Below are 15,159 nucleotides of genomic sequence, written 5' to 3' on the forward strand. Positions count from 1 at the left end.
ACATGTTCCAGAAAGAGGCGAAAGAGACGAAGCCCGATGAATTGCCGTTGTTTGGGAAAGAGTTTGTGAACTCCTTACAATTTCTGAAGATGGCGTCTGTGTATATTGGCAACTATGAAACGTATTTGAGTCGAATTAGTGAGATGCTAGCACATGATGCGAGTTATGAAAAAGCGATAAGGAAGGCGAAAGACAAGGTCTTGCATGACAAAAGGTTTGACAATATTATTATGATCCATCCTTTATCCTTCTACCTTATAACTCCAATTCAGCGCATTCCACGATATGAGTTGTTAATCAGAGATATGCTGCGTGATGTTGGAAAGGACTTCCCAGACTTGGAACAACTCAAGAAGGCCTACATCCAAGCAAAAGAAAGTGCAAAGGGCGTCAATGTCCTTAAGATGCAATTAGAAGAGAATGACAAGATGAGTATGGTAAGAGAGATGATAAAGGGGAAACTGCGGATGGGGGTGAGTGTGACACGGAAATTTGTGTGTTGTGGAGGGGTCTATGTGATAGAGAACATGAACACGCCACCAAATAAAATGGTGTTTCTTTTCTTATTTAATGATGTTTTGTTGGAGACTATACCGACCAAAATCGACGGTCGGCCTGTGGAGTTTGTGAATGTCGAAAGCTACAAAAAGGCGTTTGAGAGTCTTTCTACAAAAACTGATATCAAAAGTTTTGATGGGTGCGAGTTTGAATTATTAAGAGAGTTTCCATTCACTTTTGGGAATTGCGTCTTCAAGCCTATTAATGAGACCAATGAAGTCAAACATGTCTTCTCTGCGTTGTTGAGAGAATATAAAGTGATTCGAAATGTTGAGAAGGACTTTCCGATATTAGTGAAATACGCGACAAGTAGTGATGAAGAAAAGGAGGTGTGGAAGTGTGTTATTAATGACCAAATCAGGTACAATAATGATATTCGAATTAACAAAGAAAACATCGAAAAGAGTAAAGAGGGGATGGTGGAGTCTGAATTGTCAAGACAAGAATCTATTCGACAGAGAACACAATCGCTTGCCCTTCCTGGAGGTGTAGAGAAAGCCGAATTGAATCACTCGACTACAAGTGCGTCGTTTAAAATTTTACCAAAGACTCAGAAGGCGTTTAGTATTCAAAATGTCTCCCAAGTTCCGGGGACACTGATTACGAGTGGAAATGTGATCAGCGCCATTATCAAAAATTTGAAGGAGTTTGGAGAGCAAAAAGAAAAGAAGAGTGACGACCAACTCTTTGCTGAAATTGATAATAAAACGATGAGTGAAAAAGACTGCGAGCATTATAAGAGAGTAGTGAAAGAGATGACTGAGTCGGAAAAAGTCCATGTCAGAGGACTTGAAATACTGAAAGACGTCTATTTGACACCAATAACAAAATCGTCAATCGCGGATTCTGTGGCCTTTGCGAAGTCAATAATAGTGCAAGTGGACACGATCATTGGTGTTCATAAGAAGTTTTTGAATATGATGGAAAATGCCGAGACGACTGCGAATAGCGGGGAATTGCCACTTCTTGGTGCCAATTTTACGAAAAATGTTTGTTTTCATTTGAGTTGATAGGAGGAGATGATGGAGAACTTATGAATAGATCCAATTTCTTAAGATGGCAGCCACTTATATTTCGAAGTACTCTGTGTATTTGACTGGACTCACTGATATCATGAATAAAGAGAAAGACGTCGTCAAAATGCAAAATAAGGCGAAACAAGACTACTTGAAAGGGCATGAAGGTGCAAAGGTAGAGATGATATCCTTCTACCTTATAACTCCAATTCAGCGCATTCCGCGATATGAGTTGTTAATCAGAGATATGCTGCGTGATGTTGGAAAGGACTTCCCAGACTTGGAACAACTCAAGAAAGCGTATCTTGATGCGAAGGAGAGTGGAAAGGGCGTCAACCAGACTCGGATGCATATTGAAGAGAATGAAAAGATGAGCATCATCCAGCGGGCGATCTTGAACTTCCCGAACTTTGAGAATTTGTCTTCTCGGAAGTTTATATGTGGAGGTCCTGTATACATCATAGCTAATATGATAGAAAAGCCGACCCAATTGTGCTATATATTCTTGTTCAATGACATGTTAGTGCAAACCAAAGTAGTTAAGATGAATGGGAAGAGTGTGAAAGAAGGGACGGAAGATGCTTTGATGAAGGAGTTGAGTGAAATTACTGATGTTGAAGGTCTGAATAAGATCACGTTTGAATATATCAACGCCTTTTATATCCAAGGGAGCTCGAAGTTGATGCCACAAAATGATACGTTGCAAGTGAGTAACGTTGTGATGTTTATGGCCTTTCAGAAGATGAAAAAAGACGGAGATGAAACGAATCCGTTTATCATGATCAAGTACTCGACGATGACGGAGGATGAGAAAGAGGCGTGGAAAAGTGTGTTGAACGACCAAATATTGTCGATGAAAGAAAAAGAAGAGAAGATGAAGAAGGTCCAAGAGAAGGTGGAAAATACAGTGGAGATCATATCGAGTGCGCCGACAGAGAAAAAGACGCATACGAAATCGTTTGATAAGAGTTGTGTGAAGTATATAGCACATGAAGTGGGCAATTTAGTCCAAAGTTCTGGACCGATAGTGAGTGTTGTTAGAAATCTTCAAGACGAGTATGACCACCCGGAGTTTGACGATGAGAAGTTCTTTAGAGAGATAGAAACGAAGGAAATGAATGAAGAGGATGTGAAACATTTGGGGTCAGTGATACGAGATATGCGGACGAATGAAAACGCACATATGCTGAGTCTGGTCACATTAAAAGAAGTCTATTTCAATTCGATAGTGAAACATGTCAATAAAGATTATTTGAATGTGATCAATGAAGTCATGTCACAAATAGATGTCATGACAAGTACTCACCAAAAGTTCTTATACATGTTTGAGAAGGCGAAAATACTCTTTGAGAAGGGAGAGTTTCCATTGATGGGGGACGACTTCTATAAGAATGTTTGTTACTATTAATAGAACAGAAGTATAGTATAATATAATATATAATATAATATAATAATACTATGAGAATAGAAAATGACTTACAGCTGCAATTTCTAAAGATGGAGATGGCATATGTCACGAATTATAATAATTATCTGAAGATGATGGGAGAACTTGAGAAAGACACTTCTGTTGTTAAACAGTGGAATAAGGCGAAGGAATCATATTCACAAACAATGAAAGAAGAGTCTCATCCATATGAATATTATATGATTCGACCAATTGTCCAAGCGTCGAAATATGAAGCGTACTTGAAAGTCTTATTAAGTGACAGCGGGAATAATAGTGAAGACTCTGTCGACTTGAAACGAGCGTACATTGAGGCAAAACACATTTCTCGGAATGTGAACTCCATGAAAGCACTTGCAGAGGAAGGAACAAAGTTTTTGACAGTGCGTGAGGCGATCATCGGAGATTTCAGCAACGACATGACTGGTGCGAGAAAGTTCTTATGCTCAGGGCCTTTGTTTATTGTTGAGAAAGTGATGGAACCACCAAAGAAATGGATGTACTTCTTTTTGTTCAATGACAGACTTGTAGAGACAATACCTGAGTTGTATGAAGGGAAACCAGTGAAAGATATGTTAGACGCTTTTTCTAAATTACGTGTCATCAAACAAGTCGATGAATTAAAAAGTTGGAAGTTCCGTATTACCAAGGAGTTTGTATTCAATTTGGACGTTGAGTTGGTGAACGTGCAACAGGAAGAGACGGTGTGCAAACATCAAATCGTAATCAAATCCTCACAAATACCTTACAGATTTTCATCTTCAACGCTGTTGGAGTGCGACGTGTGGATTTCACTCATATTTGACCAACTCGAAAAGATCAGGAAAAACGAGAAAGCAAAACTCAAAAGAAGAAACGCAGTCAATCTCGAGAGCGAAAGAAAAATATTTAAAGAAACATTGGGCAGCTTCGACTTGGCAAATCCACCTCCTTTGCCAAAGAAGCCAAGAGCTTTGGATAGTAAGTGATTTTTTTGTATTCATTATTATATCGTTCAATTCTATTTAAATTATTATAATTATATTATAATTATAATTAAATTATTAAAAGAATTAAACAAACAATGTTTTAGTTAATGACAACGTTTATTGGATGGTGACAGTGATCTCGTCATCCTTTGCACCGACCACAATCTTTTTGTTTTCTTTCAAGTCGCCCTTGATGATAGCAACTGAGATGTCTGTGACTATCTTCTTCTCGAGGTATCTTCTCATTGGTCTTGCTCCATACTGTGGCGAGAAGCCGACCGTGATGATCTGATCAACTGCCTTCTCTGTCAACTCGACGTCGCATGTTGGGTAGCTCTTTTTGATTCTTGCGACAATGTCTTTCATCTGCATTTTCACGATCTTTCGCAACTCTTCTTGTCTCAATGGTGTGAAGACTACTATGTCGTCAAGTCTGTTGATGAACTCGGGCTTGAAGAACTTCTTGACGTTGTCGAGCACAGCTTCTTTCACACCACTTTTGAGGTTCCCATCCTTTGTTGTGCCGTTGAGGAGAATGTCGCTGCCGAGATTTGATGTCATGATGATGACTGTGTTCTTGAAGTCAACTGTTCTTCCTCTTCCATCTGTGAGACGCCCGTCATCAAGCACCTGCAGCAACACATTAAACACTTGCTGGTGCGCCTTTTCGACTTCATCGAACAGAACAACGCTGTATGGTCTTCTTCTGACTGCCTCTGTCAATTGTCCACCCTCGTCGTGTCCAACGTATCCCGGTGGCGCTCCAATCAGTCGTGAGACGCTGTGTGACTCCATGTACTCACTCATGTCGATTCTGACAATGTTGTTCTCGTCGTCAAACAGCTGCTCTGCAAGTGCCTTTGCAAGCTCCGTCTTGCCAACACCACTTGGTCCAAGGAACATGAACGACCCAGTCGGTCGCTTGTCTGACCCAAGACCACTTCTGCTTCTCAGAATGGCCTCAGAGACTGCAGTCACGGCCTCGTCCTGCCCAACAACTCTCTTGTGCAGCTCGTCCCCAAGTTTCAGGAGTCTTGTCTTCTCGCTCTGTGTCATTCTGCTCACTGGGATGCCTGTCCATTTGCTCACCACATCTTCTATCAGCTGTGGGGTCACTTGCAACGACAGCATCGATGTCTCTTTTGTCTGGTTCTTCAATTCTGTGAGTCGCTTCTCTGCCTCTGGAATTGCATAATATTTCAAGTCTGCGGCAACCTCAAGATCTCTTGTTGTTTCCGCCTTGTGTTTCATATCTTCTATTTTCTGCGCAAGCGTCTTGAGCTCTTCGCTGCCACCTTTCTCCTTCTCGTAGTTTGCTCTCAGCTTTGTCAACTTGTCAGTGTTGTTTGACAGTTCCTTTGCTATCTCCTCCAGTCGCTTCTTTATGTTTCCCTTCTGGTCCTCTGTTGTCTGCTTCAGCTCTCTCTCAAGTGCTATCTTCTCGACTGTCAGTTGTGTGTCTTTTCTTTCCAAGTTGTCGATCTCCTCAGGCTGCGAGTTCTTCTGTGTGAAGAGTGTTGCACACGCCTCATCAACCAAATCGATTGCCTTGTCTGGCAAAAACCTTGCATTGATGTATCTCTTTGATAGCGATGCAGCTGCAACAAGAGCTGAGTCCATGATTGTCAGTCCGTAGTGGCTCTCATACTTCTCTCTAATGCCTCTCAGGATGTACAGTGTGTCCTCTTCGCTCGGCTCAGCCACATAGACCTGCTGGAATCGCCTCTCAAAGGCAGGGTCTTTCTCAACGTACTTTCTGTATTCTTCAAGTGTTGTTGCTCCAATGCACCGCAACTCCCCTCTCGACAACATTGGCTTCAGGATGTTTGCCGCATCCATTGCACCCTCTCCGGTTGCACCAGCACCCAAGACAGTGTGGATTTCATCAATAAACAGAATGATTGGGATCTTCGACTCTTTCACCTCCTTCAAGACTGCCTTCAGTCGCTCCTCAAACTGTCCTCTGTACTGCGCACCAGCTATCAGCGCACCCATATCAAGTGCAATGACTCTGCACTGCAAGTTCGAAGGAACATCTCCTTTCACTATTCGCTGCGCTAAGCCTTCCACAACCGCCGTCTTTCCAACACCAGGCTCACCAATCAAGACGGGGTTGTTCTTTGTTCGTCGTGACAAAATTCGAATGACTCGCTTGATCTCCTCGTCTCGCCCAATCACTGGGTCCATCTTCCCAGACTCCGCCTGTGCTGTCAAATCGTTGCCATACTTCTTTAGTGCTTCATACTGCGTCTCTGAGTCTTTCGAGTCGACCTTCTGCCCCTTTCTCATCTCAGTCACTTTCTTTGTAAACTCTTTCACATTGATCCCAGACGCACCAACTGCACTCAAAACCTCTTTCTCCTCAACAAGTGACAAGATCACTGTGTCAAGTGCAAGGTACGTATCACCCATCACCTTCTGTTTTTCCATTGCTCGTCGCAAAACTTGTTGTGAGGATGGGTGCAGACCAACTTCAACAGGCGCAGGGTCTTGCACTGGTACTTTCCCAATCTCTTCATTAACTGCATTCTTCATCCTCATCACGTCACCTCCACACATCTGAACCACTCGGACAACAATGTTCTGCTCGTCGTCCAAGATTGCTTGCATCATGTGCATCGGCACTATATACGGCGCCTTTCGCTGAAAAGCGATTTGTTGCGCGTCTTTAAACATTTTTACTGTTGCATCAGTCCATGTATTTGGATCCATTTGATTTCTGACTTCCTAGTTGTCTGCCCCTTTATATATCAGTACCCTCACCTCAAAGCAGACACGTCAACACTCTGTAACCCAATGACGTGGTCTCTTTCCAATATTTAAACTATTCTCTATTACTATATTTACCATAAAATATGGTTGTCGTATAAATAGAAGTGCCACGTGTAAAATATTTTGTTATTGTTACCAAATAATGGTTAATATACTATAATTGTATAATTTCAATTACTTGACGTGGTATCACATTTTTCATTAATTTATTATGTAAACGAAATTGCGTGTTAACCAAAAGTACCAAAATGTCATTGTAATAAGTTGTAAAAATTCACTTTTCAATCAAAAGTTAAACCCAATAAATATACTAAGCCACGTATTCTATATTTTTAATATTTCTCATCAAATATTGTTTTAAAGGTAAAGTCTGTCTAAAAACGTTGTCCATTTGACAAAAATTTACACAAAATAAGTTTAAAAATTTGGGAATTAGAAAAAAAAGTTGAAAACTCGGTAAAAATTATGAAACAATGTTTTGGGAATGTTTCAAATTGTTCCCCGAAATATTTTAGTTTTGATGGTCCAAAAATGCCTAAACAACGTTGGAGAGCGGACAACGTTTTCAGACTGACTATAGTGTGTTAAAAAATCACAATGAATCCAACAATCAATTCATCCAAAAAAGTATTTCATACTTGTTTTTCTTTTTTGTTATAAGAGAGTTAAAATGATAATCAAAAGATGAATTTTTCAGCCTTCAATACAACAAAACACAAAATATGAAAACAATAAAAAGTTATTATATTTGAACAAAAAGTTGAGAATTTCTAGTAAAGCTGTTTATCATAAATAACTCGATTATCAAGTGTTATATTTATATAAATAATAATAAAAAACCTTAAAAAACAGAATTCATGTCTTCGCAAAGTCAATTTGGTCATTCCAATTTTACAAATGCCATAGAAATTCAACAACAACTAGAACGTGAAATCCAACAAAGTTACATCAAGACGCGCACTTTAAATGGCAAAGATACTACATATGTTGAATGGTTTACTATAGTTCAAATGGCAAATAACATTTTTGGAGAAGATGGATGGTCTAACGAGATTACTGAGTGTGTCGTCGACTCTATAACATGTGAAAATGGTATTTATGAAGTGACTTGTACTGTTCAACTTCGTGTATATTTAAAGAATGGGGTAGTAAGGGAAGATGTTGGGTGTGGAATAGGCATCGACAAAGAAAAGGGTAACTCAGTTATCTCCGCCAGAAAGGTTGCAGTCTCTGACGCTTTAAAACGGACACTAAGACTCTTCGGAAACAACTTGGGCAACCACTTCGACCCAATCAAATGAAACTAGTTGTTTATAATTATTTTATTATTAATATACTACTACTTGATTTGGGTTAAAAAAATCAAATCTTTAATTTATATATAGTACAGTTAATCTTTTCTATATTATCTGTACTATATATATTTAGTTTATAATAATATATATGTAAACCATTTAAAGAATAATAAATTTTTATAATAAAATTATAATATGACATTATTATTTTAATTTTCAAAAAAAGTATTTGATTTTTTATAATAAGATTGAAAAACTTTTTTCTCATTTTAGATAACTCTAGTTTAATTATAATAAACAAATTAAAAATCTATAGTAAAAACAAAACGCCTCGAAATGTGACAAGATCTTGAGGAGAAACTGATTAAGCAAACGAATGGAGTATCTGGATTACTTCGACTACAACTTTTTCCTTCGGACACACCCGGAAACATTTACTCGTCGTTTTCCACCACCCAACATGCTAAAATTTACACGTTTAAATAACTATCCCCAATACAAGCGTACTTTATCAATCACACAAGAAGAAAACGTTTTAAGGGCTGTTCGCATTAACACGAATGAGGTGTTAAAACAATTTGACAAATGTGAGTTCAAGACAAACGGAAGGTATTGGCAGATATATTCGGCGATAGAGAGGGGGACGGAGCGCGGCACTGAGAAGAGTGTTATCGTGAAAGTGTCGCGATACCTTTTCAAAAATGAGTACGTCAATGAGATGGAAATCGACGGACTGATTCTCGACAAAGACTTGTTTGCTAAGAACACAAGAATATGGTTTAATGGGATTCTCCATGTTGCAGTGATGGAAGAGTATGAGTACGACTTAATGAATTTCTTATATAACAAAGAACCCACATACGAGCAAATCACCTTTGTGATATCTAACGTTTGTAAAGCACTCAAAATACTTCACTCAATGGGATACGCCCATTTGAATGTCACGCCCGACAATATTTTGTTATCACATGAAGGCTTTGTTCGACTAGGTGGACTCTCGAGAGCAAGACCGTTGTTTCAGAAAATAACGGAAGAACAAGGGCCACCTTCTGATTATAACGAGTTTGAACCCCCTCACCAAGCTCCCGGTATAACACTTGATGTCTATTCCCTTGGTATCTGTCTGTTTGAAATGGACTCTGGACTCAAGTGGCCAGAATATGTTTGTATTCTTCTTATTAACAATTATACCATACATATATAGTATAATTGTATAGTCTAGTTTATATATAGATCATTAATAATTAGCACCCTTTTAAGGTCAACCACTATTTTATACTCAATTCAATGAAAAACAAGGACTTAAGAGAACTGTTCCAACTGATGACATACCCGGGACCAGCGAGATTCTCCCCGGGTGATATTCTGCGCATCAAACCCATCAGAGAGTGTAAGATGAAGAACTTTTACAATGAATGATTTATTTATAATTTAGTTATACTAGAATGAGAGTAGTATATTAATAAGAAAAAGAACTATATATTTATAGTATAAAAAATGGGAAGGGGAAACTAACTTGAAACCAAAAAAAGAGACGATGGACTGAGAAAAGTAAATGGCGGACTACCAAGTCGATAACCTCGATGAAATGATCGATGTCGATAACACCGAAGCGATCATCCAATATTTCAAAAAGAAAAATCCCAAAGAAATTAAAGACGTGATGACAAAGCAAGTCTCCGTTGGGTCACTGTCGCACCCGTTGTCATACTCTATATACAAAAAGAGAAACAAAACGTTCTTGTCACTTCTTGATATCTACACGAAAAATAAGTTGGACATTAACTTGAAGGATGAAAGTGGGTTGACCCCGTTACACTATGCAGTACAAACTAAAGACGTCTTTTTCATTAAAACAGTATTGGGGGTGCCCGGGATCAACGTGTATATTGGAGATAATGATGGCCAAAATCCCTTTGTGTTTTTCTTGCGGTTCCACGATGAGCCGACGGTGAAAGAGTGCATCCACGCTTTTGTGGGAGCGTCTCGAGTCATCTTAAACAACAGAATTCCGTCGGGGAAATATAAAGGGGACTTCCCATTGAATGTTGCATTCCAAAACCCCCATTGTATCGGGTTTCTTCTCGAGACCATTCTGAAGAGTGGCGCGGTGCCCGATGTGACGAACTTCTCGAATGAAGTTCCCCTTCATTTTGCTGTGAATAAGAAGCGTCTTGATTTAGTGTTACTTCTACTCAAATATGGAGCGAACATTAACATCAAAAACGTCTCTGGCAACTCGCCGCTCTCACTTGGATTGAAACAAGAAAACAAGATAGCTGCAGTGATGAGTCTTGTTGATAACATTCACATCAAAATGCGGAAGGAGTACTCCCTCACACTCCAATTTGACTTGCCTCGGTTCATTGGAATTGGGTTGTTTACTGACGTTGGGTATTCCCAAGGGATTCGCAATATGATCGCATCGGGTGGGGATCCAGACGTCGTCAAGCGATTGATGGACTTGATTCAAAAAGCCAAAGCTGATTTCATGGAGACTCGTGAGAGTTTCAACTTGTTGTATTATCGTGAAGAAGAGGACGAGGAGGAGGATGACGAGAAGAAGAAAATAGATGCCAAAGCAATTGAGTTTCTTGGTGAGAACATCTCAAATACGCACAAATTTGGTCTTGGGTTGTATGGGGATGTCATTCGAGCTCGACACAAAAACAAAACTGTTGGGTTAGAGTTCTTGTTAGACTATTCCGTCGAAGATATGAAGAATTTAGAACAAGTCATCAATGAGCACTACGTCCCGCTCAAGCATGACAATATCTTACAACTTTATGGTACAGTATTTGAAGAAGGGAGTTTGTGGGTGATAAGTGAGTATACGGACAGAGGGTGTTTATTTGATTTGTTGCAAGGTCCCAAATTAGACTGGGACATGATGAATCAAATCTGTATTGATATGGCTGAGGGGCTTCTGTTCCTTCAAGAACATGCGATAACACACGGGGGCCTGAATTCAACAAAAGTATTTATGACATTAGACGGGCATGCCAAAATCGGCGAATATGGATGGAAAGGTATTCTACCTCGTAAGACGGACAAGCACTTGATCACCATAGAATTGGCTTTCATGGCGCCAGAACAGTTACAAGACCCCCCAGTCGACAGTCCTGATGCAGACAAATACAGTTATGGGATGATCGTTTGGGAGATCATTCTCCGTCTTATAACAGGCGAGCATGTCATTCCTTATTACTCCGATGAAGAAAATTACACTGCTGAGACGGATCAATCCATCAAAAAGAAGATCATGAGTGGTAACATACCCACTATCGCTACTCGTGAGAACGCTCAAGTATTTACTGCACCTCCACGCCTCGGGAAATTATACAAAAACATTTGTCAGATCAAGCCTGACCTTCGATGGGCTTGGGACAAGATCATAGAGGAGTGGACTCAATTTGAAGATGAAGTCAAAAATGATCCCAAAAAGTGGAAGAATTGTTTGCAAACAGATGGTAATCTGTGTCCCGGTGAATATGCTAATAAGAAGTTTAAATTGACACGTGCTTCAGAGACTGTTATTCAGTAATTTGTTATTCTTTTGCATTTGTTTTAAATAAATGTAGTACCTATTTACAGTTCAATTAAATGTCCTCTTGAACTTCTTTCACTTGAGCATCGATGTATTCTTTGTTGTTTGGAGGGACGGCGTGACGGTCGTATCTTGCCCAATTTTGATTGCGTGTTGGATGTGACTCATCTTTCCAAGTGAGTGTAATGCAATCCCACTGAATGAAACACTCTTGTCTAAAAGTCTTTGGTTCTCTTTCTTTGCAATACAACACAATTCATCATTCTCTTCGAGTTCGTAGCTACTCTTTGTGATCATTTCTATCTTCCCATACCTTTCTTTGACTATTCCCAAACACTTCGTGTCTCTATCCATCAAAAACTCAAAGACTTGATACAAACTAGATCCTACCATTCTCGTTGGGACTTTATACTTCTCAAGTCGGAATTCCTTTGTGATCCCATTGATGTCTTTCCACACTTCTTCGTTGTGATCATATTCACTCATGTTACATATCATTTCTGCAATATTCTTCATACAAAATACACTCGAAAAATGTTCTACATATCTGGCATTGTCCAAGTTGTCTAAATAGCATACCATCCTCACATCTTTCTGTATCTCAAGTGACTCAATTTCAATTTCGTTGATCACTCCTCTCACTTTCTTCGCGTTCACAACAACATCACAGTCGTCTCCTTTCCTTGTATTTGGAAGTATCGTTACACACTCTGCTCTCTTTACATTTGCTCGATAATACAAATTTTTCAAATTTAAATCACCTTCAATAACATACAACTTGGTGATTGCACTCAACTCTTTCCATTCATTTTTCAACTCTCTTTCGTCACCAATTACAATAACAATATCATCTTCAATAACTTCTCTTATTCTTTGAATAAGATAAGAACATCCCTCAAAATATCCAACAAAGACATAGTGATTGCATCCATCGTATTTTTGTATCACCACTTCTTTCATCTTCTTAACTTTCCTCTGTTTGTTTTCGTTTTCTTGAGTCATCCTCTTTGCGTCACTGGTTTCAATTAACTCGAGCTCATCACTGACTACTTCCTGAGTACTTTTTATTTGGGTTTTCAAAGTTAGATACTCTTTGTATCTACTCAACACAAACAATAAGTCTTCATCTTCAATTTTTTCATTTGACCCGAAGTAAAGTATCTTCTCTCTCTTCTTGATACCAACAACAACTACATTCATTTCTCTCAACATTTCCATGGTTAATAAACTTACATTCTTCCCAACAAAAGTGTTGGGCACTTTGAGACTTCTGATTATCTGTATTTCGTTCTTTCTTGTCTTGACTGAAAACAAATTTCCAAGTATCTTCATTATCCCACCACAAAGTATTTCATTTACTAATGTCATCAAATAGTCTTGTTTTGAAATGCACTCGACTCCATAACTCTCAAAGGTCTCTTGTAATGTGTCATTCTCTAACAAGCAAAATATCTTCCCTGTACACTGTTTCTTAATTGATTCCATTCTTAAAAATGTTCTTTTATCCCCACCAAATGTCGTCAGAATAACTCTCTTCGCTTTTTTAGTGTTTGATTGTTTTAGATCGTCTTCGTTGAGTGCGTCTCCACAATAATAGTACCTCTCATACTTCCTTTTACTCATCATCGTTACTTCCGTTTTTGGTAAAAGTGCAACAAAATCGCTCTTGACCTTCTTGGGAAACAATGAAAGCAACATGGGATCTCCTGTATACATAACGTGGTTATTTGCATAAAACAGTTTTGATTGTCCTCTTTCATTCAGTGCAGTGAAGATCTGGCCAAGTTTCAATGGAAAGTAGATAAGAAACGAGAGAATGTAAAGTGCACAAAATAATCTTCCATACCAAGTCTGAGGAGTCATATCACCGTATCCCACTGTTGATATTGTTACTACACAATAATAAAAACAATTGTGGAAATAGTGGTATGGAGAGTCTTCATTGTATCCCTCAAGGAAATGGAAAACAGAAGAAGAAAAATACAACATAGAAATGAGGGACACAAATGTACTGACCAATTTGTCGGCCAAATTGAACAATCTGTTGTTTTCTCCAATCCAGAAATAACAAAGTGCCTCTGATACAAGATAATCCACGTAAATGATTCGTATAAAACATAGAGAATAGACGTGGGAATGATTCTTCCAATTCTTGAACATTGTATCTCCTGTTATCAAATAATACACCAAAGGTATAAATGTCACTATTAGTGTAATAAATGATATTGGCAACATAAAACGTTTAATGTGGAGACTGACAATAAACTCGTACACCCAAGAAAGTAACAAATAGCAATTAACTATTAACTCTGTAAACATTAATAATTTAATTGTCTGAGTTGTCTTATCCATGTAGGTGTCAATAATTGAAAATCCACATAATATCAGATTCATTATGATATCTATTACAATCACTACACCTGTTATGTACGACTTTCTTAGCCAGTTAATAGTCTCTACCACTTTTTCCCTCTTGTTCTTCTTCATTTGAAGTGAAAAAACTCTTTCTTGATGGTCTCGCTTAAATTCATCAAAATCTTTATCAGTCTCTCCACCCTTCGCACCACAAACAATTTGTCTTTCTTTAGAATCCATTCACCTTCTTGTGATTTTCAAGATAAGAACCATTTTCTTTCCTTTGGAATGAATCAAATCTTTTTACTTGCCATTAAAAAGTTTTTTATTTAATTTAAATATAGAATCTATTTTATGGTTTTTAAGGGATTCATGAGGATTGTTAATTTTTCTGAGGATGGTAAATATCTTAAACATAGAGTCATTTGCTAAACGTTGTCTGGTCTGTAACGTTGTCTGCCGATTTTTAGACCATTATAAATGGAATATTTCGGGAATTTTTTTGAAAAACCCCAAAATCGTTTTTTCAATATTTTTCCCAGTTTTTTTTCCTTTTTACCTAATTCCCGTTTTTTTAAAACAAAAATCAATTATTTTTTGTCAAAAAGACAACGTTTGGGGAACAGACAACGTTTATCGAATGACTCTAATTTCTTTATTTTGGATTTTTTTGCCTAAGATCAAAAAGGTATATTTTGAAACACGTGATTTTCTTTAAAAATGCTATTTATGGATTTTTTGAAAGATGATTCTTTCAGTTGATTTTTACAAAAAAATAATCTATTTCTATTTTCTGATTTACCACTAGACTAACCTTGGTCTAAATGAAAACATTTGACAGACATTTAAATTATCGAAATAATCGATTTTTTAATCAAAATCACAAAACAAATTAATCGAACAATTTTTAATCTTTTTTTCACAAAAAAATGCAATTTATTAAAAATCAATTTATGAAATTTCAAACAATAAAAAATTGATAGCAAATAACGTACTGATAATTAATACTTTATGCGATGACAATTGATGTATTTGCGCAAATTCAAAACGCGAGGTTTTGAAGATCGATAAAACAACGATTGATAAATAAACAAATTTGTAAAATTATTGTTTTTGTTATAAACGGGTTTATTTATTTTTTAAAACATATATACACAAGAAATATATGTTTATATTAATATTTTATATAATACAATATTAA

The 15,159-nt window shown here is 37.8% G+C and overlaps 6 protein-coding genes across 6 annotated transcripts; 4 read left to right on the forward strand and 2 right to left on the reverse strand.

The window, feature by feature from the left end:
* Window positions 1–11: 11 nt before the first annotated feature.
* EIN_172320 (rho guanine nucleotide exchange factor, putative) lies at window positions 12–3,989 on the forward strand (the record flags this gene model as incomplete). Its single annotated transcript, XM_004183905.1, has 3 exons — window positions 12–1,547; window positions 1,600–2,967; window positions 3,057–3,989. Coding segments are annotated over 3 exons (3,837 nt in total), but the record flags the coding sequence as incomplete, so codon positions are not given.
* Window positions 3,990–4,106: 117 nt separating this feature from the next.
* On the reverse strand, window positions 4,107–6,701 carry EIN_172330 (heat shock protein, putative; the record flags this gene model as incomplete). The annotated part of the gene is made up of 1 exon (XM_004183906.1): window positions 4,107–6,701. The coding sequence occupies one exon, from the start codon at window positions 6,699–6,701 to the stop codon at window positions 4,107–4,109; it is 2,595 nt and encodes an 864-aa protein (XP_004183954.1).
* A 917-nt stretch (window positions 6,702–7,618) lies between these two features.
* Window positions 7,619–8,062, forward strand: EIN_172340 (DNA repair and recombination protein rad52, putative; the record flags this gene model as incomplete). Its single annotated transcript, XM_004183907.1, has 1 exon — window positions 7,619–8,062. One exon carries the CDS (start codon window positions 7,619–7,621, stop codon window positions 8,060–8,062), a length of 444 nt encoding a protein of 147 aa, XP_004183955.1.
* Window positions 8,063–8,432: 370 nt separating this feature from the next.
* EIN_172350 (hypothetical protein) lies at window positions 8,433–9,475 on the forward strand (the record flags this gene model as incomplete). Its single annotated transcript, XM_004183908.1, has 2 exons — window positions 8,433–9,218; window positions 9,305–9,475. The coding sequence occupies 2 exons, from the start codon at window positions 8,433–8,435 to the stop codon at window positions 9,473–9,475; spliced, it is 957 nt and encodes a 318-aa protein (XP_004183956.1).
* Window positions 9,476–9,611: 136 nt separating this feature from the next.
* Window positions 9,612–11,600, forward strand: EIN_172360 (serine-threonine protein kinase, putative; the record flags this gene model as incomplete). Its single annotated transcript, XM_004183909.1, has 1 exon — window positions 9,612–11,600. One exon carries the CDS (start codon window positions 9,612–9,614, stop codon window positions 11,598–11,600), a length of 1,989 nt encoding a protein of 662 aa, XP_004183957.1.
* Window positions 11,601–11,678: 78 nt separating this feature from the next.
* Window positions 11,679–14,198, reverse strand: EIN_172370 (hypothetical protein; the record flags this gene model as incomplete). Its single annotated transcript, XM_004183910.1, has 1 exon — window positions 11,679–14,198. The coding sequence occupies one exon, from the start codon at window positions 14,196–14,198 to the stop codon at window positions 11,679–11,681; it is 2,520 nt and encodes an 839-aa protein (XP_004183958.1).
* Between the last annotated feature and the right edge of the window lie 961 nt (window positions 14,199–15,159).

The sequence above is a fragment of the Entamoeba invadens genome, assembly GCF_000330505.1.
Source record: "Entamoeba invadens IP1 unplaced genomic scaffold scaff_1105074725591, whole genome shotgun sequence".
Classification (NCBI taxonomy): Eukaryota; Evosea; order Mastigamoebida; family Endamoebidae; genus Entamoeba; species Entamoeba invadens.